Genomic DNA, 24,477 nt, shown 5'->3' on the forward strand with positions numbered 1-24,477 from the left:
ATTTGTTTGTTTCACCAACCCCTGAATCTCCTTGACTGGGTTCTGATGTCTCACCGAGACCATTGGCACTGTACTGACAATTATCCCCTCTCACTTTTCTAGTGATGACTAAGTGGAGTTTTTTTTTTTTTCTCACCACACTACTCCTCCCCACTCAACACACCTACTAATGCTGGACCAATAAGATCAAGGTCCTCATACGCCGGAGACTTACCATCCTGGTATGAGCACCATTGGATGGGACCACCCATGCCCTTCCCCGGACAATGGCATTATTGGAACCCATGTGGGTCCTACAGGAGATATCACACCAGTCAACACAGCCCACATAGAGGTGACACCAAATCTCCTCCTCAACCCTCACACACCTTTGTGATGGACGTACAGTAACCCCTCACTTAACGTCGTCCTGTTTATCGTTGTTTCGTTATGTCGCTGATCTATTAGAGAACATGCTCGTTTAAAGTTGCGCAGTACTCCCTTATAATGTTGTTTGGCAGCTGCCTGCTTTGTCCACTGCTTTCAGGAAGAGCAGCCCATTGGAGTTAGCTGGTTAGGGCTTAGAACGAGGGTGGGCTGGCAGGGCTAAGTTCCCTGTGCGGCAGCGGCTCAGCAGGCTATCAATTGCCAGGCAGTTCAGGTGCCCCTCCCCCCGCCCCCACTGCTATGTGCTGCTCCTGCCCTCTGCTTTTGAGCCTCCTGCTTGCTGTGCAGGGGTGGGAGGAAAGAGGGATGCTGATGTCAGGGGGAACATGACAGGGCTCAGGACAGAGGAAGCTTGCTGGCAGCAGCTGCTGTTTCAACTTGCTGATCTACTTAAAAAGGCAATGTACTTAAGAGTGGGGACAGTGTACTTAAAGGGGCAATGTACGTTTCTCATACACACGGGGTGTGTGTGTCTGTGTGTGTGTGTGTCTGTGTCTCTCTCTCACACACACATCCACCCCACAGCACTTTGGAAAGTGGAGGGAGTGGTGTGCTCCAGTGGGACAGCGTAGGTTTATCATCATGTTCAGTTTCCGCAGGGAATGTTTGCAGCCACTGCCCTGCATCTATTGGGTCTCCTCCCACCATTTGTGCTGTCTTGTAGAGTGTGAGACTACATTAACAATGTGTTAACCCTTGAGGGCTCAGCTGAGTGCTAGTTCGTCATTTAGCAGGAAGGCATTCCCTGGGAAATATCCCACCCTCTGACTCCACCACCTCAACCAAGCTTCATAGTCGTCATTGCTATGTACAGTATTAACTTGTTTGTTTAAAACTTGTACTGTGTGCGTGTGTGTGAATATAAAATGTCTTTTGTCTGGTGAAAAAAAATTCCCTGGAACCCAACCCCCCCCCCTTGATTTACATTGATTCTTACGGGGAAATTGGATTAGCTTAACATAGTTTTGCTTAAAGTAGCATTTTTCAGGAACATAACTACAAAGTTAGCGAGGATTTATTGTACAGGAGGAACCTGAAGTGGTGCACACAAAGAGGTGCCACCTGGTACCTCTCAAATTTACAATAACTCATCATCTTCACCTGGTGAGGTTATTATGCCGCCACCGCTAGCAATGGCAGACGATTTCACCCACTTTCAAAACCTATTTAAAAGGGTGGCTAGCGAGCTCAAGATCACTGTGAGTCTCAGTCACCTCCTCCATGATGAACTGACAGACATCTTGCATCCTATGGCCTCCTCCAAGATTGCTCCTTCTGATCAATGGCGCTATCATAGACCTGGTCAAGAATATCTGGCAAACCCCAGCCACTATATCCCCAACCTGCAAGAGAGCAGATCAGAAATACTATGTCCCCTCCAAGGACTCAGTTTCTTTTCACACATCCAGCACCAAACTCGCTGGTAGTGGAAGCAACAAACCAAAGAAACAAGCAGCAGCATTTACGGTCTACTCCTTCTGACAGGGACAGTAAAAGAATGGACTTATTTGGCCACAAGGTTTATGCATCCTCCACACTGCAATTCAGGGTGGCAAACTATGCCACCCTCCTAGCCAAATATGACCATAGAAACTACAGGAAATTAGTGGAATTTATTAACGATATCCAGAAGAGACAGCAATTTAAGGCAGTGGTCTCTGAAGGACAAATAATTTCCTGCCTGGCACTCTAGGCTGACCTTGATGCTATGGACATTGCAGCCAGGTCCACCGTGACAGATGTTGTGTCGGGCTTCATGGTTCAACTCTTTCTCAGTGAGATACAGAACACTGTGGAGGATCTCCCCTTCAATGGTGAGAAATTATTTGCAGCAAAAACCAACAAGGTGCTGCACGCCATGAAGGATTCCAGGGCTATGCTGAGATCTCTTGTCATCCATACACCAGCCTCTAGAAGGAGACAATATAGGTATCAGTCTTACCAACGCCCGCAATACCCAGCATACACACAACAACAATAACAATGGCCATACGATCAGTAACAGCATCAACGCCAGAGACTTAGGCCTCAATGACGACGTCCCCCACCATCAGCAGCATCCCGACCTCCTCCACCTAACAAGTAGATTTGAAGCCTTGGTCGAGCACATAGGAGACCTCCCCATCCACTCCAGCGTTCACACTAATTACTCAACCCTTTGGTCACCGTTTGCTCCTATTTTACGACAACTGGCAAGCCATCACTACGCACAGATGGGCCCTAGAGGTTAACAGATCGGGCTATCCTATCCCCCCCCGCCCACCTCATCCTGTCCCTCTTTAGGGACTCCTCTCACAACCACTTGCTCCACCAAGAGGTACAACATCATCTGCAACTAGGAGCAGTGGAGAAGGTACCCAATCAGCACAGGGGGAAGGGTTTTTACTCCCACTGTTTTTTGACGGAAAAGAAAAGTGGAGGATGGTGACCCCTTCTTGACCTCAGGCAATTCAATAAGTTCATCAAAAAGCAAAAATTTAAAATGGTTACCCTAATGACCATTATTCCCGTGCTGGAGCAGGGAGATTGGTTTTCAGCCCTCGACTGCGGAATGCTTATTTTCACGTAACTATACACCCTGCCCACAGATATTTTCTGGGAACAAACCACTACCAATACAGGGTTCTACCCTTTGGCCTCTCAACAGCACCCTGCGTCTTCTCCAAGATGATTGCAGTGGTTACCACACACCTCAGGAGAAAAGGCATAATAATCTTCCCTTACCTGGACTATTGGCTCCTCAAATCGCAAACTTATGAGGAAGCCATGTGATCTACACAGATGACCATCAACTGCTTCTAGGGCCTTGGCATGCAAACAAATCCACATTAATCCCTACTCAACGTCTGGAGTTCATAGGTGCACACCTCGACTCCACAACTGGCATCATCACCATAAAGAATCTGGTCGCCAAACTGTGGAACAGCCCACAGGTCACGGCTCATGATTGCTTACTATTTCTAGGCCACGTGGCCGCATGCACTTTTGTGGTCAAGAACGCACGTCTGTACTTGTGGTGCCTAAAAGTTGGGCTAGCTACAGTCTGCAAACCAAATGTACACAGACTAAACAAACTTCTCACCATGCCTACCAAGAGCAAGGACTCACTTATATGGTGGACTCGACCCACACAACCTCTGCTTTGAGGTTCCATTTTTACACGAATCCCTTTCAATTATAATTACTACAGACACATCTCTCATTGGTTGGGGGGCACAGCTGGGACACCATACCACTCAAGGCCTATGATCCCCTACAGAGACCTCACTACATATAAATCTTCTAGAGCTCCAATCGGTCCACAACGCCTACCTCCACTTTCTCCCGCTTATCAAGAACCAAAAGATCAGGATCGTGACTGACATTGCTTGTAAGTTTTATATAAACAGGCAAGGGAGAGCTTGATCCCATTCACTTTGCACCGAGGCTATGAAACTTTGGAATTGGTGCCTCCAACACAATATCGATATCTCCGCCTTGTTACCTGCCTGGTGCACAAAACACTACAGTGGACGAGCTCAGCTGATCCTTCCTGCTTGACCACAAATGGGAGATAACACCATCCTACACAACATCTTTAAAACCTGGGGTTATCCACAACTGGACCTGTTCGCGACCGCGACCAACAAGGAATGGCCCAGATTCTGCTCCAGAGGGGGTCTGGGAAAACCATGGGAGATGTGTTTACGATCAGGCGGAGCAGCAGCCTGCTATACTCATTCCCACCAATACCACTCCTACACAAAATAGTATTAAAGATGCAAACAGAGAGGGCCAGGATCATACTGATAGCCCCTACATGGCCCAGACAGCCGTGGTACCCACTTCTAACACGGATGTCCACTTGTCCACCAATCTTCCTCCCCTCCCTCCCCCCCCAAACTTATTGTCCCAATGCAGGGGCCATCTACACCACCCAAACATAGGAATACTCCACCTCAAGGCAGGGCTCCTCAGTGGTTCTCCAATGAAGAACTAGACTGCACTGCACAGGTGCAAACTGTACTATTACACAGCAGGGCACAATCTACACGCACCACCTATATCCATAAATGGTCTAGGTTCATGGCATGGTGTTCTGCCAGGCAAATCGCCCCTACTTCTGTCCTCTTCCAATCATACTGGACTACCTTCTGAAGCTCAATCAATCTGGGCTTTCCTTCAGCTCCATAAGGTACATGGCAGCAATCGCAGCATTTCACCAGAAGATCGGTGACACCACTATCTTTGCCCACCGTATCACAAAAAGATTCCTCAAAGGCATCCAGACCCTGTACCCAGACATCAGACCATGCACTCTACCATGGGACTTAAACTTGGTCCTCACATGTTTGACTCAAAAGCCATTTGAACTGCTAGCATCCTGCTCTCTACTGCACCTATCTATGAAAGGTGCGTTCTTAGTGGCAATTACATCCACCAGACACATAGGAGAACTTGGAGCTCTCATGGCTGACCCACCACACACTACTTTTTTTTTTTTTTTAAGGATAAAGTCACGCTCCGAACACATCCCAAATTTCTCCTGAAGGTGTATTGGTCTTTCCACCTTAATGAACCTATCCATCTACCAACCTTCTTTCCTAAACTGCATGCAAGCACTTTTGAAGCAGCAGTGCACACACTTGATGTTCACAGAGCATTGTCTTTTTATTTGGATAGGACTAGGCCATTCAGGGCTTCCCTTAAACTTTTTTTATCTCAATCGATGGCCAGCCAGAGAATATTCAACCGGATATCAGACTGTATTCGCTTATGCTACTAACTAAAGAAGATACATCTTCCAACTTCTGTTAAGACACACTCTACCAGATTTGTGTCAATGTCTGTTGCATTCTTGCGTAACATTCCCCTCATAGACATCTGCAAGGCTGCTACCTGGGCTTTGGAGCACACCTTTGCTAAACACTATGCCCTTACTCAGGGATCCTTGACTGACACTTGAATGGTCTGAGCTGTGTTGTCTATGACTCTTACCAGATCTGAAGTCCCTACCAACGTAGAGATACTGCTTTTCAGTCACCTGGAGTGGAGCACCCACAGGGACATCTCGATGAAGAGGAGGTTACTCTGTTGTGCAGTATCCTTCTGGGTGTTCCACTACTCACCCTCCTCCTCTCTACAATGGAGACCACTCCGAAGTAGAGAAGGAACTGAGGAGTCAGGGCCGCGCACGCATAGTTAAGGCACCAGCAGCGCATGAGGCCCATGCAGGTACTGCTGTACAAATCTCCAAGCGAAGGCACAGGGGCGCATGAGCACCTGGAGTGGAGCACCCACAGGGACACTCATCTCGAAGAATGTCAGTTACTGCACAGGTGAGTAACCTCCTGTTCTGAAAAGGGATGATAAAACCATGTGTCAGTAATTCTACCACCTCCTCCACCTCCTCCTCCTCCTCCTGTTCCTTGCTATATTTTTCTAAAGTTATTTGAGTTGGTCTCAATAAATGTCATGAAGATAAGGTGATGGGTATGTTCTGTCTTGGAGTTATAGCTGCTGCTATTCCAGTATACTAGCCAGGACCATATAATAGAAATGATTTTTCTCAACATACATAATATGCAGCAGTTCTCCACAAGAGAGTTCTCTGTGCAGAACAGAACTTCCAGATAGAAGTGGATCAAACCATTCAAGAGCAACTCCATCCCCTCCTATAAATGACCACAGACATTCCCGTAAAACCTTACTTTAAACTAAAATGAAGGGCAGCCGACAGGTCTGCCAAATAATTGTGGCCTCTTGATCCTAATCTGTTGCTAGGAGGGGCCAATGGAGAACCATCACACCACAATGCTTTCAGCATACAGGTTCTCTGTCTTGTAATATGCCTCCGATGCTCTCCGAGATTGCATCCTTAAATGTTTACTGTCATCTGGTTTAGGTTCAAGATTTAATTTTTGGAAATGTTGTTTTTCAATTGTTTTCTTTGTTTACCTATTAACTGTGTTCTAGAAACCAAAATGTTTTCTCATGCTATTTTGTGTATATGGGTTTTTGTTATATTTGAATTCAAACACTTCTCTGCAACCCAAATACTTTGGTTGGTGCATGAGAATCAAAAAAATTAATCACTCTTATTGTTTCTGTTCTGTTTTTGCATTCCGCTCATGTTTGCCCTTCAGCAATAGCTGGGTCACATTAATATTCAACAGTGAGCAAAAATTATTGGTTTAGAATTTGGGCTTGTCTACACTGTGCAGCTTTTAGCAACACGGTTGTGTCAACACAGCCGTGTAACTAAAAGTCAGCACGTGTGAACACTCTCTATCGGTATTTTGTCGGCACTTTTGTCGACAAAATACTTCCAGCCCCACGAGCGGCAGTAGCTTTGTCGGCGGGAGAGCACTCCTGCCAACAAGGCCGTGTTCTCACTGCCACTTGCGTTGGCAAAACTTCTGTCTTCCCCGAGGGGGGATTTTTTTTAAGTACCCATGAAAGACAAATGTTTTATAAACAACGTTGCACTGTAGACAAGCCCTTAGATACTACACTGCCTTATTTCCTATGGTTACTTGTCAATCTTAGTATTTTTGATTTCAGTTTGATTGCATTTTCATTAGGCACTATTAGTGACCGAAAAAAAATTTATGTACTCATTAAAATAAGTCTGGTCTTTTTTACAGTTCCATGTGGATGGTTATATTGAGCTGATTGCTGCATCCCACTGAGTTTGAGATCCAAGTTCAGAAACTGATTCAGGCTGCAATGGTGTGAACTGGACAAGGTGGAGTGATTCGGGTAGGTAACGGTCTGAATGGATTGGAGAGAAGTACAATGCAAAAGTATGTCATGTTATTGAAGGTGAAGGCATGTACACTAGTGTATGTTCCTTCCTCTGATCCTGTTTTTTTGTTCTTCCACCCACCACAAATCAACAACAAAAAAAGCATGTTCTTTTTGAGTCTTCATATAGGGAAAGTATGGAAGAACTTGTGAGTGGCTGGTGGAGCCCCACTTCATGGAGGCTAGACCCCTGGCTCCACCCCTTCTGCCCAAGGCACCCCTCCCCACACCCATCGCTGGAGGACCATGGACTGGCTGGAGCCGCCCCAGCAATGCTGCACCTCTCCTCCTGAGACCCCAAGCTGCCACGCGGGAAAAGCTCTTGTCTCTTCCCGAAGAACCTGAGCTTTCATATGCTTTTATATGTGCCATGCAGGTTCTAGGATGGCTGAGGAGGCGGTATCTGCTACTCAACTTCCCGGGTTCATCAGTACTCTCCCTGGAGTCCAGGGAGACTACTGATGAACCCGGGAAGTTGAGTAATACGTACTGCCTCTTCAGCTGCCCCGGAACCTGGATGGGGCATAATAATAAAAAATTTCCCCCGTGCAAGCTGCCAAAATCCTCAACTGGGCATCCGGCAGCAGCAGCTGCGCCGGGGAGGCTGAGCCTCCCCTGACCTATTATACCCACCACCTATGGAAGAACTGTTTGAGAAGTGTTTTTTGCAGTCTGGTGAAGAGTGGTAGAGATGACCACTGCTGTTTTTTAATATTTATTAATGACATTTTATCTTTTGTAACTGCACACTTAAAAATGCTGTGAATATGCTGCTTTACATTTCGGTTGTTTTAAAGTTGTATTTTCTGAATACAGGTATTGCAGAGATAAGGTGGGTGAGGTGATCTCTGTTATTGGACCAACTTCTGTTGGTGAGAGAGACACGCTCTGCAGTCACAGAGCTCTTCTTCAGGTCTGGGAAAGGTACTTGCAGCATCCCAGCAAAATGCAGGGTGGAACAGTGTGTTTAGTACAAGTAGTTAGCACTTATTGTAGGGGACCATTCAAGGTAGAGCGGCCCGTTCACACCTCTGCAGTCATAGGACAAAAAGAGGGGGTTAGTGGGTTACAAATGTTGTAAAAAGCCATAAATCCAGTGACTCTGTTCAGTTCATGATTTTTAGTGTCTAGCAGAGTAATGAATTTAAGCTCCCTGGATAGTCTTTTGAAGGTGTTGTTCAGGTTTGAGTATGAAGACTGAAAGGTCATATATGGAGTGATCGCTTTGTGAAAAGTGTACATCCACAGATGATATGGTATTTTTTGTCTTTTATCGTTTTTCTGAGTGTTCATTTGAGAGCATAATGATTCTCATTTCACCCACATAGTTATTATTGGGGCATTTAGTGCACTGGATGAGGTACACCACATGTTGTGGTAGGCATATGTGGGACCCATATTTATTGAAAGATGTATGTGGGCGGTGTTGATTATCATATTGATGGAGATATGTCTACAGATTTTGCATCTGTTCTAGCAGGGTCTGGTGCCTCTTTGAGTTGGTGTTCCTGAGTTGGGGGGGGACCTTGCTTCTGATGATGAGTTGGGTAAGGTTGGGGGGGGTTGGTTGAAAGTCAGAAGAGGGGTTCAGGAAAGATTTCTTTCAGGATATGATCCCTATTAAGTATGGGTTGTAATTGTTTGATACCCCATATGGGTTTCTGTATGGGGTGATAGGTGACAGTTGGCAGTTTCTGTAATGAAGTAGATTCACTTGGGGTATTTGGGTGGCCCGTTCCATGATGTAATCTACTTCTCTGGTGGAGTGTCCTTGTTTGACCAAGGTGATTTTAAGTGCGTTAAGGTGTGTATCCTAGACTTTTTCCTTAGCATATTCTGTGGAATCTCCGTGCTTGGCTTTAGATAAGAGATTTCTTGGTTGGTTTGGCATGGTGATTGGGTCTGTGAAGATAGGCGTGATGATGCGTGGGTTTCTTGTATATAGCTGAAGCTGACTGTGGTGTTGGGGAAGTTGTTGCTAACGTGGGAGAATTCTAGAGAGAGTTGAATGAATGGATGGTGAAGTTGTGGAAATCCTGTGAGGGAGTTTGTCGTCTGTTCATAGGATAAAAATACGAATGTATCATTAGTTTCGTGGTGCATTTGTCCAGTAATTCTTCTTTAGGGTAGCCTGTGAAGAGGTTGGCACGTTTGTTGTTGTTGTTGTTGTTGTTTATAACAGCAAAAGCTGATACATCTGGCTTCCTGTCTGCTTCCAAGCTCTGAGGGTAATAAAAGATGAATAGACAGGTTCACATCAGTCCAACGACTGAAGGGAGGGGGAATAACCAGAACTGTGTGATTATATATAAAAATGTATACAATCTATATATGAGCAATACAAATGTATATACATACATATTAAATTATGTGTTTAATTGGAGCCTGTTGCATAATTCTTTGAGACTGCAGTTTAATTGGATCTTTTTGGAATATAGGTGGTGGTCTCAGCCTTCTTAGGTAATTTCACCATAGAAAGCCAATTAAACCCATTAAACGCAAACATCCCCTCCCCTGCTTCTACTGATGCCAGAAGTTAATGAACACCAGTTTTGCTGATAATAGGATGCACCCTAGGAACTCCTGACTCTCTCATCAGGGATTTCACTTGAATTTGACATTTAGTAATTCACTAGCAAAAACACTGTTTTATTAAGCATTTTGTTGGTGAAATGCCATTTTAGAAATGAAATAACATGCTATTAAATGCAAATAGCCAGCAAGACTGTTGCTTGTTCAATGGCTATAATAAAGAAAAGGTAGTACAGGAAATGTTGATTGGACATTGTGTTGAGACTAGGTAGTAGCATGGCAGTAAATTTAGGAGACAGAGACAAAAGTAGTAGTAATGGAAAAGAGAGATGAGAATAACTTAGGGTATGTCTATACTATCCACTGGATCGGCGGGCAGTGATCAATCCAGCAGGGGTCGATTTATCGCGTCTAGTCTAGACGCGATAAATTGAAGCCTGAGTGCTCTCCCGTCGACTCCTGTACTCCATCAGGCCAAGAGGTGCAGGCAGAGTCGACAGGGGAGCGTCAGCAGTCAACTCACCGCAGTGAAGACACCGCGGTGAGTAGATTTAAGTACATCTACTTCAGCTACGTGTAACTCAGATGAATTCTTCCCCTGCCCCCAGTCTAGACCAGCCTTAGGTTGTAGCTTCCGTGTACTGGGAGAGGAGAGGAGATTAACAAGTGTTTTTTGGGGTTGTTTTTTTTAAACGTGCTCTCTTGCTGCTGTGTCTGAGTTCTGGAGCAAACACTGCAATGTATATTGTAGACAAGGATTTTGAAAAGCAAAGAATCAGATTCAGTTGCTGGCTTTTTGAGTCACAAAGCTTTCTTTCATTTTTTTGCTATTGTGGTGCTTACTTTCTTTTTTTCCATAATACTAACTTACATCTCTTCTTTGTGCTGTTTCTGATATAATGAACTGGTAACTTTAATTGGGTTATTGGTAAGCACATACATTAGAGTACCACATAACATAATGAAGCTGGAAGTTTAAGAAGCAATGCAAAATGTTAATTCTGAGGTGATCCATTTCCTGTTTGTTATGTTGGCTCAGGTTCCTTAATGTCAGAAAATAGGTTTTATTTCAAGTACAATGTTCTTTCTATAATTTCTATATTAGTTTAACTAATAACCTCCATTATACTAGTTTGTTCCATATGAAGATTAGTCCAGTCCTTTGTCCATTTCATCTTAAAAGGGACAGTGAGTAAGAACCTGTTCCAAAGCTCACTGAGGTTTAATGGAAGGACTCCAGCTGACTTCAGTGGATCAGGACCTAACTGGCTTGTGTGGAAAACTTTAGTCGAGAATGATGCTTTTCTCTCCCAAGCAGAGATGCATTATTACCTAATGGCTAATGGACAGGACTAGGTGAGAGCTGGATTTTATTCCTGGCTCTGCCACAGACTTGTGTGGCTGCAAGCATGTCTCCTCAGATTCTTCCTTTGTAAAACAGGATTGTATAATGTACTACATCATAGGGGTCTTGTGAGGCCTAAGCAATGTTTATAAAGAGCTTTGAAGTACTTGGTTAGAAGCTGCTATAGAAGTGCCTGTTTGTTATAACTGTGTATTGGTTATTTCACAAAGCGTAGTCTGTTGTTGAATTTATTAAGCATTCTTCAGATGCTTTAGTGTAAAATTTTAAAAATTCATTGCTTTCTGGGAAAGAAGCCATAATTTGTCTGATGTTAAACTTGGAATATGGCACCCTGCTAAATTTCTAGATCCAGTGTAGAAAAAAATGTTAAAATATGGCATTTAAAAATACAAGAGAAAATCTTTAAGAATGTCAAAAAGATGGATTTCTTCTTTGTGCACAGACAGAATATGTGAAAGTCCAGTTCCCTCTCAGCATTTGCTGAGGGATGTTTAAGGCTGAATATTAAACCATGGGATTTACCATAGTTTTTGACACCTGGGTTGTTACTGGAACATACTGTACTTGGTGGAAGGTTCTGACAAGCCTCTGATATTTTCAGCTGTACACTGTACTGAAGTCAGTTCTTTCAGTATAATATATTCAAAAAGATGGGAGATGTTGTTCCCCCTCCTCTCAAAAGGACTAGGAGAAATAGAATTTGGTTAAGATATGCCTCAGAACATAAGATCCTTCTCAAAAGAGTTATAATAGGCCTAGTTCTCCATGCCGTCCCCACTAGATGGGTCTACAAAACAAGAGAAGGTAATTAAAAGAAGGCAGTGAAGCTACTAGGAAAATCTCTCTTTGGGTACCATGTTTGGCATACACTGATCTGGATGCATCACTAGAGGATAGGATGTCATGAGGCACAAATGAGTAACTCCTGTGAAAGCCAAGTATTTGGGATGATGTGCTTAAATATTCTCCAAGATGCACTGGAGTGTGAGTTGGCATTCCTGTCCTTGTAGGTGGAGGCCAGTTATTTCCACTGAAAGCAAAATTCTGTCAAAACACCCTTCAGACAAAGAGAGAGACTCCACAACAGGGAGAAACTTGTAGATGACTCTGGTAGTACTAGTGTTTCAGCAACTTCCATGTATTTTTCCTTCTAAAACCTCATATCCCTGAAGGTGTTTTACTTTTATTGAGGGGGTGCATCCCCAAGGAAAGTATCCTTAGGAGTATTTATTGTCACTGCCTCTCTAAACACCTTGTGCTCTCCCAGTAATCCTCTTGTTTAAGTAGATACAAAGACAGCTTGTTTTAAATCACATGTATTATTTTGCCCAGTAAAGATGGTTTCAAACTGTACCTGCACAGTTAGTTTTTTTTCTGATTAGAGGTATTAAAAATAATTTTTAGTAAATCTCAAGGAAATTAAAATATTCTTAAAATTCTCTTCCTTTGAGTAAGGTGTTAACTTGAAGAAATAATAATTACCTTGCAAATATACAATAGCTCCAGAATATAAAAATCTTTATTGCTGTAATAAATTGTTTGCACTTCAGCACACATTACTTGTGGCCCTGGATAGCTTTTACGGGTCAAAAGAGGAATAATGACTGGATTCTGTTGTATTATAAAAAATCCAAAGAGACAATACAAAAGTTCTAGTTCAATCATATAACAAATCATTTATTTAGAATTGCCTTTTGTAGAAAATGTAAAGCCTTGCATCATAGTAGAGTAGTTCTAAATTATATGATAAAAAAGATAATCCATACATTTTATCATTACTTATATGGCAGTTAGTAAGGAGTTTTGAAACTGAGCCAAGGTTTAGTGTTTATAAATTGGCTGAAGCCCATGAGATTAAATGGCAGTATTAGTCTTCTCAAGTGTAATGTGATGTCACATAGAAACAGATCATACCTCAATAGCAGATTGAACATCTCTATTTGTTTGAAACACAATAGAATGAAAAATATTCTTTGGAGTGATGTATATGGACAAGTAAAATCAAGTAGCTGTTGCAGAAAGATAAGAACCTCGTATCTGTCGCTACCATTATGACATGCAAACAGGAAATTGTACTTCCTGAAACCTGCCTGTTTTTAATTGCCTTGTTTTTAAAATGCCTCGACACTTGACAGTGTGTCTCAGTGATATCTTCCTTTTGGGAGGATCCTTAGAAGTTTTAAGAACCTGTTCACATTTGGAGTCAAAAGCATGGGATCTTGTCCCTGTAAGGCCAAACTCCTGGAACATTAAGCAACTTTTTAAGGAATGGAACTATAATAGAATGACACATTCAATTATATATTGAAGAACAAGCATACAAGACAGATAAGGGACTGAGGCAAAGAGTGATTACTTTTCATAATTTGAGCCTTATCCAGCAACTTCAGGTCCCCAACTTGAAATGCCTGGGGTGTGATATTTCAGAGTACTGTACTTAATGTTTTTGTAGCATTTTGTATGTTCACAGCACAGCTCCAATCAGCTGCAGTTGGAGATGTGTGTGCGTGTTCAGCATTCTTGCAAATAAGTCCTCAGATGTTTCAAGTCAGCACCTATTTGGCCACCTGTGAAAATTTTGGCTTAAGTGACTTGCCCAGTCTCCAGTAGGAACTGTAGCAGACAGAGAATCTAGTTATTAAGGGTGGCTTTCTATTGCCTTAATTATGAGACCATCCTCTTTTGCTGCAGTCCTTTGCCTCTTTCATTTCACATTTTCCAATTTCGCAACAAATGTGGCTGGGGTCCTGCAGCCAAGTCTCATTAATTCATAGACTTTAAGCCCAGAAGGGACCATAGTGATCATCTAGTCTGACCGCCTGCACATTGCAGGCCACAGAACCTCCTCTATCCACTCCTGTAAAAGGCCCATAACCACTGGTTGAGTTACTGAAGTCCTCAAATCTTGATTTAAAGACTCCAGGTTACAGACAATTCAACATTTACTCTAGTTCAGTGGTCTCCAACGTTTTAATGCCCAAGATCACGTTTGAATCTAAGGGCAACCCAGGATTGGGCCTGCCTGTTCCCCAAAGCCCAACCCCACTAACTCCATCCCCCCCCCCTCCATCGCTCGCTCTCCCCCACCCTTACTCACTTTCACTGGGCTGGGGTAGGGGTTTGGGGTTTGGGAGGAGGTGCGGGCTCTGGGTTGGGGCTGAGGGGTTTGCAGTGTGGGAGGGGCTCTGGGCTGAGCCTGGGGTAGGGGGTTGGGGTGCAGGAGGGGGGTGAGGGGTGCAAGCTCTAGGAGGGAGTTTGGGTGCAGGACGGGGCTCCAGGCTGGGGCAGAGTATTGGGGTGCAGGAGGGGCTACAGGGTGCTGGTTCTGGGAGGGGGCCAGGGCTGAGGCAGGGGGTTGGGGAGCAGAAGGGGGCGTTGGGTTCTGGCTCCAGGAGGGAGCTCAGGGATGAGGGTTGGGGTGTGGCTTCCTGCCAGGCAGTGCTTATCTCCGGCGGCTCCTGGTTGGCGGCAAGCACAGTGAGGCTAAGGCAGGCTCCCTCCCTACCCTGGCCCCACACTGCTCCCAGAAGGGGCCAATGTACTCCTGCGGCCCCTGGGGCTGGGGCGGAGGGGCACATGCGCTGCCCCTCTCTGCAAGCACTCCCCCTGCAGCTCTCCCAGCCAATGGGAGCTGCGAAGTCGGTGCTTGCAGACAGGAGCAGCACACGAAGGGAGGCCTCTGGGGCTGTGCTGGCCGCTTCCGGGAGTGGCATGGGGCCAGGGTAGGCAAGGAGTCTGCCTTAGCGGCAGCCACACTGCATCACCAGAGATCGTGATTGACTGAGAGATTCTCTAGGATTGACCAGTCAATTGCGATCGACTGGTTGGTGACCACTGCTCTAGTTCAGTCAGCAAGAGGTAGGTGAAAACTCCCCAGGGTCTCTGCCTATCTGACCTGGAGAAAATTCCTTCCTGAGCCCAAATATGGCAATCATTTAGACCCTTAGCATGAAGGTGAGACCCATCAGCTAGACAGCTGGGAAATAAGAAATAATTCTTTGTAGTAATTTAGCCCTCCTCATCTGGTGTCCCATATCCAGCCGTTGGAGATATTTGCTAATAGCAGTCACAAGTAGGCCATATGCCATTGTAGGCAACCTCACTATACTGTCACCTCCATAAACTTATGAAGCTCAGTCTTGAAACAAGTTAAGTTTTTTTTGCCCCCACTACTCCAATTGAAAGGGAGTTCCAGAACTTCACTCCTCTGCTGGTTAGAAACGTTTTGTCTAATTTCAAGCCTAAACTTGTTGATGGTCAGTTTATCCATTTGTTGTTGTGCCATAACCTTTGTTTTGTTAGGTTAAACAAGACAAGCTCCTTAAGTCTCCTCTCTTTAAGTAGGTTCTCTATCCTCTAATCAATCTAGCAGTCCTTCTCTGCACTTGTTCCAGTTTGAATTAATCTTCCTTAAACGTAGGAGACCAGAATTGCAAATGGTATTCCAGATGAGGTCTCACCAGTGCCTTATACAGTGATAACACTTTCCTTTATCTCCTGGGAATACCTTGCCTGAGGTGATACTGTACAACCCTGATTAATTCCATGGGCACTTACCTATTTTGTGCACTGAATGATTCAGGAATCCTGTAAGGGGAAAAATAATACCATATTGCATCACACAAGAGGATTGATTTACATTTGCAAATTTTTGCATGTTGGACTTTGCAACCTTAATGTTTTTAATGTAGTTTTTTATATACGAAAATACCTAGATTTTAAAAAAAAAGCTAACTGGCACACACAATTCCACCATGTGCAAGATATTAACACCCACATGAGTCATTGGCAGGTCTGGAAACTAGACCTACAGTACAGATGTCCACTATTTGAATGAATGGAGTTTAGTAGGCTGTTATCCTCTATATGGGCCAGACACTAAAAGGGGATCAGACATACTTTGCTAATGGATTTCATGGATATTTGCTGGCAGCAGGGTGAGTCCTGAGTTTCATTTCCATGTTCTGCGGGGGAGTGTGCTGTGTTATTTCAGACCCTTCTCGACCTCTTTCTTCCCTTGCCAACTACCATGCCCTCTGCCCCCACACTACCACAGTCCCTCTCTGCTTATCACATTCCCCCTACTCTGGTCCCTTCGTACTCTCTCTCCCGTTGTCTGCAGCAGCTTTCTCCTCCTGCTTCTCTGTACTGTGTGGATGGCAACATGACAAACATTTGAAAGAGCAGGAAGGAAAGAGTCTAGGTGTACAGTACCCTGCATTTTGGACAACAGGGGTGTGAATAGCTGTGTGCATCAAAGTGCTGTGCTGTAACTCCCCCATGTGGATGCTGTGGGTGTGAACTAAAAGGTTCCTAGTTCATGTTAATGTAGTTCTCTTCAAACAGGACTGTCACCCAACTTTGGTGGACTTCCAGTTGCAAGTTGGCTTTCAGGACCCATTGTAAAGGTCCAACAGTAAAATTCTTGGATTAGAAATCAAATTATTGTATTTTGTATCTTTAACTGTTTAGACAAATATATAAAGACTAGAGCTTTTATGGTATTCACTTTTAAAAAAATAAAGTTGAAGAATTATTGTTATGGTAACATTTTTGTAAGTAGGTACAGTAGCTCCTCACTTAACGTTGTAGTTATGTTCCTGAAAAATGCGACTTTAAGTGAAACAATGTTACGCTAAGCCAATTTCCCCATAAGAATGAATGTAAATGGATGGGGGGGGGGAGAGGTTAGGTTCCAGGGAAATGTTTTTTTTGCCGTACAGTACAGTACTATAGTTGGGAGGTCCCCCTGCCTTAACCCACACAAGCACAGCCCAGTGGCACTGCAGACAATGAGGCAGGCAAGGAGGCTGACGGTGCTGTAGGTGAGGAGAAGCACGTTGCGCAGCGGTAGCTTCCCCTACTCTGCAAGCACCAGGGGTGGGGGGCTCAACCCTCCGCCCGCCCACTCCACCCCTTCCCCCAAGCCCCCGCCCTTAACCTGCCTCTTCTTCCCCCCCTCTTCCCCCTTTACTCCGCATGCTGCATCCTCGCTCCTCCCCTTCCCTCCCCCGCCTCCTGCCCATGTCAATCAGCTTGCTTGCAGCGTTCAGGAGGGAGGGGGGAGGAGCGAGGACTCGGCACGCAGGCTCTCCCCTGCCTGCGGTAATCAGCTGGTTTGCGGCCTTCGGGAGGCAGGGGAGGGAGGAGGAGTCTGCGCGCCGAGTCCTTGCTCCTCCCCCTTCCCTCCTGAACACTGCAAGCCAGCTGATTGCCGTGGGCGGGGGGGGGGGGGGGAGGGGAAAGGCACTGATCTGCGGTGTCTGCGGGCGGGAGGAGCTGTGGGGGGGCCGTAGGGGAGCTGATAGGGGGGCTGCCAGCTGTGGACAAAGCAGGTAGCCAAATGATGTTATAGCGAAGCATTGCACAACTTTAAATGGCCCATGTTCTGTAATTGAGCAGGGACATACGATCAAAACAATGTTAAGCGAGAGGACGTTAAGTGGGGAGTTACTCTACTTCTTTCCAAGCCTACTCCAAACAATTCTCATTCCTCAGTCTTGTTTAATGAGTACAGAGTTAGGGCTAGTCTACACTGGCAATGCTAAAGTGCTGCCGCGGCAGCGCTTTAACGTGCCTTGTGTGGTCGTGGCAGAGTACTGAGAGAGAGCTCTCCTAGCGCTCTAAAAATCCCACCTCAATGAGGGGCGTGGCAGCGAAAGTAAGTTGCAGCTCTGTAAATTGCCAGTGTAGACAAGCCCTTAGTTTCAAATAAATTCACCCTTGCTGGGTCTAGGTTTAATGAAGTCTCTCACAAAACAGTTTTCAAACAATTATACAGGAAACTGTCCTGGCCAAAGCCTTCTCCTCCCTGCATGAATATGTTCCACATCCTCGGCTCACCATCTTGCTCCCAAAGTCCTCCCTTCCCCCTCCCTCATAGGTGATAGCTAGGGATCCACCTGTCGCAGTGAGTCACCACCTACTTCTCACTCTTCTAGCCAACTCATTCCTTGCTAACAGGATGGGTGTATTATGGAACACTGCTAGCTTGTTACACATCACAAAGTCCCTAGCAGATTTGGTGCTTTATTTTCATAGGAAGTCTACAAACACAAGTAAGACACATCTCTGTGCTGAGGGCTTGTCTATGCATACAGTGCTGCAGCGGTGCAGCTGCAGCTCTTTGTCACCAGGAGAGAGCTCTCCCATTGGCATAATTTAACCATTCCCAAGGAGCAGTGGTAGCTATGCCAACAGAGAGCTTCTCCCACTGACATAGCGCTGGTGTGGACAGCACTTTTTGTCTGTGTAATTTGTCACCCAGGGGTATGAACCCTTCCCCCCTCCCCCCACCACCTGAGCAACATAAGTTACACCAACAGGCGCACTGGTGTGGATAACTGTTATGTCAGTGGGAGCAGCTGTCCCGTTGGCATAGAGTGGCTACATGAGAGATCTTACAGTGGTGTAGCTGCATCGGTACAGCTGCGCTGCTGTAAGGTCTCTAGTGTAGACATGGCCTAATTTAAGATAAGAAGCAAAAATGGGTATATCACAACACCCGAGGGGGGGAAGAGGGTCATGGTGATAAAATAAGATTTCACATTAGTTCATCCATAACTTGATTCAGGGGTGGGTTGTGTGTGTGAGAAAGAGAGAGAGAAAATGTGGCCCACATTCCGTTTATTTTTATAATTGACTTATTTATGGTTTTTAAACCTCTATTTCAAATTTAAAAAAAAAAATTTTTCCTCGATTACTTCCATTTTCTCCTAGCCTTTTCCTTCCGAAGTTCCATTTGCCTTCCTCTCCCTCCACTAGTGTGGATAAGAATCCGTGTACTGGGGAAGGGGGAATTAAAGTGTTTATTTATTTATTTATTTATTTATTTAAATCAGATTTTTTTTTTTTTTACTTAATTTAACCAAATTCAAAGAATTGGGTTATTTAAATTATAAGTTTTTCTTTTTAAAAATCTGTTTAAGATGAAATCTGAATTTAATACACAATATATTAAGGCCTATATTTATAATCTCAAAACATTTAAATAAAAATAAATAAGCTCTTTTGTATGCTTATTTAAATTCCAATTACTATTCTAATACACCTTAACACAAATCATGAGCAAATAGCTAATTATCTAGTAAATAAGCCCTATATCATTCACCATTTTCTAACATACTAAAAGTGTACAATAAATAAGAATCTGAAAATATTAAGGTGAATAATTGCTTAAATAAATGTAAAATAGTTATAATATACCGTCCTTGGCAGCAAAAATAAGTACAAAATCTAGTGAAAAGGTTCTATTTAGTTGCAAATCAACTTGTTTTAATGGTTAAATCAACTCATGAGAATGCTCCTTTCTTTAGAAAAATAACGGAAGTACAGATGGAGAAGTTGACTAAAATCGATTATTTAAATTGAGGCTTTCACCTTGGTAATTTAAATCAATCTACGCTCCCCCACATCCTCAGAAGTACATCTACAGTTAACCGTTTATGATAGCAACTTGGTCTTCTGAAGTTAGGTAGATATATTGCAAGTTGCTACGTTGTTGCTGCTCCTCTCTCTGTGCTGCCTGGGGAGAACTTTTTAATTGCTAGTCTATGTAAGAGCAGTTGTAAAGTGGAAAGAGACGATTTTCTGAATTGTCAGCTCTGTAAACTCAAACTTGGAGTCTGAATCAAGTGGGTTTTTTTTCTGTCACATGCATCATCACCAGTAATGAAGGGTCTGCAAGCCAAATTAGGCCCTGTTGATTTTTTTCCCCATCTATCAAGTTCCCTTTTCCCATCAGTGAGTTTGCACAAATGTCACTTTGGTACTTAGTAAACAATCATGTTGACTCACAGGGCATAGAATGCAGCTCACTTTTAGTTCTGTTTGGTTCAGTTTTTTTTTTAAGATCAAAACTGTATTATTTTTATTTTTTTTACTAACATAAGCAGATATGACTTTGAATACATATGAGAAATAGTTTAGAGTTAGATGGGGTCATTTTTCAGAATAGACCTACACTTCAGATTGTCAACAGGACATCCACAAGGAAATGTCAGACCAACTGAAATCCAGGACTGCACAGTTAGGGAATTGGGGACAAGTCTGGTGTAGAAAAGTAGATTTGCTAGTCTGTTGACATATCTGCCCCCTCCACCTCACCAGAAACCCATATCCTGTGATACAGGAGGGCCAGGGAGCAGTGGTAGAGGGAAAGTATATAATTAAGGTGTGGTTCCCTGTAGACTAGGGAAGGGTTGCTCCATGTTAATTGGAGCACCTGTAGTCAATTCCTGTCAGGAACCTAATAAAAAACCCCTGCTCCAGGCAGTCAGGGAGGAGGAGGGAGGAGAGAGGACTGGAGCTTGGAGGTGTGTTGTGAGATTTGAAAGACCAGAGAACCAAAGTAAGAGAGACCCTGCCCCAGCAGGGCAGGGAGACTCCCTCCCCCAGTGTCTAAGGACCGAAGGTAACTCCACCCCAGGGGGAAGAAGGTAAGAAACCCGCAGGGGTTGAGAGGGGCTGGGGCTCAGAGTGAGGAGCAAACTCAGACCCCTCCCGCACTTCCCTCCTCTACCACCTTCCTGGGCCACTAACGGGGCCCTCGGCGCCCAAGACCAGGGGAAAGGGGTGGCGTCTTAGCCCCTCCCCCCACCAAGAACAGTGCAGGATCGGCCATCTTGTCACACCTACATTAAAAGAATGTTGAGGTTGCAAAAATCCAGTTTTATGAACTTTCACATGTCATGACCTATGGGTTTCAAACCCAGGTCTACAAGTTGCATGGGAATAGCTACCCAACAATCTTCCATGTGGCAGCCTGCTGGCAATAGCTTATCTGAGATTCGTCACGTCCGGCCCCAGTGTGAGGCTCTGGAACAGGAAGTTGTCCTGAATAACTGGTCTACCCTGGTCTGGACTGCCTGCTTCACTGGCTTGATCTGGCACCTGACTTGTGCTTCTAGATCTTTGGTTGTCTCCTGTCGCTGATCCTCTGGTATCCTGACCCAGCCTGATTCTGGTTCCTTACTAATAGTTCTGATCTCCAGTTTGTCTCACTTCTGACCTCCCAATCTCCCGACTCAGCCAACTCTTGATTCTTGTCTTGTGATTGCAGATTCTGGCTCCAGCTACTAGGTCTGTCTGACCACAACCTGGCTGTGACAGAATGTTTTTGTTTTTATTTTATTTATTTATTTATTTATTTATTGCAACCAAAATAATCTCTTAATGTAACCTTTTAAATGCAACTTCTAAAGTTGTTTATTTTAAACAAAAAGTCTAAAAATGTTGTATTATGTATATGTATAGCAATCTACCCCATCCATGAATGAATCATCATTAGCATTTGAACCCTGAGCCTTCGGCCTGGTCTACACTAGGCGTTTATGTTGAAGTTAGCGCCGTTACATCGAATTAACCCTGCACCCGTCCACACCGCAAAGCTATTTAGTTCGACATAGAGGTCTCTTAAATTCGACTTCTGTACTCCTCCCCGACGAGGGGAGTAGCGCTAAATTCGACATGGCCATGTCGAATTAGACTAGGTGTGGATGGAAATCGACGCTAATAGCTCCGGGAGCTATCCCACAGTGCACCACTCTGTTGACGCTCTGGACAGCAGTACGAGCTCAGATGCTCTGACCAGCCACACAGGAAAAGCCCCGGGAAAATTTGAATTTGAATTCCTTTTCCTGTCTAGCCAGTTTGAATCTCATTTCCTGTTTGGACATCGTGGCGAGCTCAGCAGCACTGGCAACGATGCAGAGCTCTCCAGCAGTGATGGCCGTGCAATCTCAGAATAGAAAGAGGGCCCCAGCATGGACTGATCGGGAAGTCTTGGATCTGATCACTGTGTGGGGCGATGAGTCTGTGCTTTCCGAGCTGCGATCCAAAAGACGGAATGCAAAGATCTACGAGAAGATCTCTAAAGCCATGTCAGAGAGAGGATACAGCCGGGATGCAACGCAGTGCCGCGTGAAAATCAAGGAGCTGAGACAAGGCTACCAGAAGACCAAAGAGGCAAACGGACGCTCCGGATCCCATCCCCAGACATCCCGTTTCTACGAGGCACTGCATTCCATCCTAGGTGCGGCCGCCACCACTACCCCACCACTGACCGTGGACTCTGAGGATGGGATATTGTCCACGGCTGGTTCCTCGGATATGTTAGCGGACGGGGAAGATGAGGAAGGAGATGAGGAGGACGAGGCAGTCGACAGCGCTTACAACGCTGATTTCCCCGACAGCCAGGATCTCTTCATCACCCTTACAGAGATCCCCTACCAACCGTCCCCAGCCGTTAACCCGGACACAGAATCTGGGGAAGGATCAGCCAGTAAGTGTTTTAAACATCTAAACATTTATTTTTAACAGAACAGGAATATTAAGAATAACAACAATGGGTTTCTCATGATTAGTTTCCCCTAGGCGCTTAACGTTTCAGTCCTGGGCAGTGCAACTATTGAAAAAAAATCTAACAATGTCCAGTTTAGCATGATTGTTCTGCCCAAGCCGCTCTAGTGTTTAGTCCCTGCCAGTGCAGCTACAGTAAAATGCGGTCTATATGTCCGGGGATAGAGCAGAAATCCTCCTGGGACATCTCGAGGAAGCTTTCCTGGAGGTAATTGGAAAGCCTTTGCATGAGGTTCCTGGGGAGAGCGGCCTTATTGGGTCCTCCGTGGTATGAAATGTTTCCGCGCCACGAGACCATCAAGTACTCCGGGATCATTGCCCTGCAGAGCATGGCGGCATACGGCCCTGGTCTTCGGAGGCTTTCCCGAAGCATTCTTTCTTTCTCAGTGTCTGAGATCCTCATCAGGGTGATGTCGCTCATGGTGACCTGCTTTGAATTAGGTAGGGGAATGTTAGTGTTGGGACTGCTTGCCCGTTCCTTTACAGAACTGTAACTGCTGGTTTGCAGCCACGCGGTGGAGGCGGGAGAGGGGCAGCATACAGGGATCTTTCCCGGGGACAGCCGTGAGGGGGTGGGACAGGGGCAGAGTTCCTGCTTGCCGGATTGCTGGCAGCAGGGACTGGCATTGCTTTCAATATGAAAGGAGGCCAGTGCTACTATTAAAGTTTTAAGCTGCCACAAGTCTACGGCTTACCATGTCTGCCTGCTACACAAATGCCGGTGTCCTGCCCCGCTTCTCAGATCTGCAGTGCAAGACCCCAGGCACTGAATGCGAAGGCCGAGAATTCGACCTTGTCCTGAGTGCGCATGTGATAGGTGCTGTGCATGGTCTTGTTCACAGAGAAAGACTATGTTCTTTGTTCACAACTACATTTATCTTTCTGAGGAATTCACTCCCTTTTTCCCATTCCCACAGCCACATCTGCGACTGTCTCACAACCTAGCCTGGCATCACACTCCCAGAGGCTAGCGCAGATTAGGCGTAGGAAGAAGAGGACACGGGAGGACATGTTCTCGGAACTTATGGGCTGCTCCCGAGCCCAGGCAGCACAGCAGACCCAGTGGCGGGAGAACTTGTCCCAAATGCACCAATCACACATGGAACGGGAGGAGAGGTGGCGGCAGGAAGACCAGCAGGCGACTCAAACGCTGCTTGGACTAATGAGGGAGCAAACGGACACGCTCCGGCGCCTTGTGGCTGTTCTGCAGGAACGGAGGCAGGAGGACAGAGCCCCGCTGCAGTCTATCTGTAACCGCCCTCCCCCGCCACCAAGTCCCATACCCCCCTCACCCAAAGTCCAAAGAAGGAGGGGCGGCAGAGTCCGTGCAAACTCTCACTCCACCCCTGCAGACATCTCTATTAGTAGAAGGCTCTCATTCCCCAAAATTTGACAAGTCCTTTCCTTCCCGCCTCACACAAGCCCCCGTCCAAGTTTCACCTCCCAGTTTCATGTGTAGTTGCTAATAAAAAATACGTTTGTGTTAATTACTGTTTCCATCATGTCCTTTTGGAGGAGGGGGGGAAGGGGGGGAAGGGGGTTGGTAATTGGACAGGACAGTCACCTTTAGCAGGGTACATAGGCGGGGGCAGGTCCAGCAGCAGGGCACATACACAGTGCAGTCACTAGTTACCCTGGTCAGTCTGGGAGGTGGTTTTCATGTTCTGTGGTGGGGGGTGGGTTGCTCTGTGACTTTGTGGCGGGGGAGGGCAGTTACAGATCTTATGCGGCGGTCCTTATCCTGGATCACAGAGCCACGCAGCAGGGGATCTGTAACCGTCCTCCCCCTGCCACAAAGTCACATAGCCCCCCCATACACACAGTCCCGATCAGGAGGGGTGACAGGCTCCGTTGAAACAACCAGTCCACCACTGCGGAGCCTGTCAATCCTGGAGTTTAGAAGCGTCATTTGCGTCACTACACTACACCCGCTCCCCACCACAGTCTGCGTCCCAGGTTTAAAACATTCCCGCGAAAACAGTAATAAAGAAAACGGTGTTCATTAACAA

At 45.4% G+C, this 24,477-nt stretch overlaps 2 protein-coding genes across 12 annotated transcripts in view; both read left to right on the forward strand.

The window, feature by feature from the left end:
• ERBIN (erbb2 interacting protein) overlaps positions 1-24,477 on the forward strand; it is a 229,461-nt gene that overhangs the window by 42,624 nt on the left and 162,360 nt on the right. For 10 of the 11 annotated variants that reach the window (XM_042841744.2, XM_042841742.2, XM_008170647.4 and 7 more), the window contains one exon: positions 7,053-7,167. The exons of the other annotated variant lie outside the window; for it this stretch is intronic. The gene's annotated coding sequence lies outside the window, so the exon portion shown is untranslated. The remainder of the gene's footprint in view (positions 1-7,052; positions 7,168-24,477) is intronic. 11 annotated transcript variants of the gene reach the window in all.
• Positions 21,670-23,955, forward strand: LOC135972351 (myb/SANT-like DNA-binding domain-containing protein 1). Its single transcript, XM_065550051.1, has 2 exons — positions 21,670-22,391; positions 23,386-23,955. The coding sequence occupies exons 1-2, from the start codon at positions 21,815-21,817 to the stop codon at positions 23,859-23,861; spliced, it is 1,053 nt and encodes a 350-aa protein (XP_065406123.1). The 5' UTR covers positions 21,670-21,814; the 3' UTR covers positions 23,862-23,955.

The sequence above is a fragment of the Chrysemys picta genome, chromosome 6 (genome assembly GCF_011386835.1).
Source record: "Chrysemys picta bellii isolate R12L10 chromosome 6, ASM1138683v2, whole genome shotgun sequence".
In the NCBI taxonomy this organism is placed as follows: Eukaryota; Metazoa; Chordata; order Testudines; family Emydidae; genus Chrysemys; species Chrysemys picta.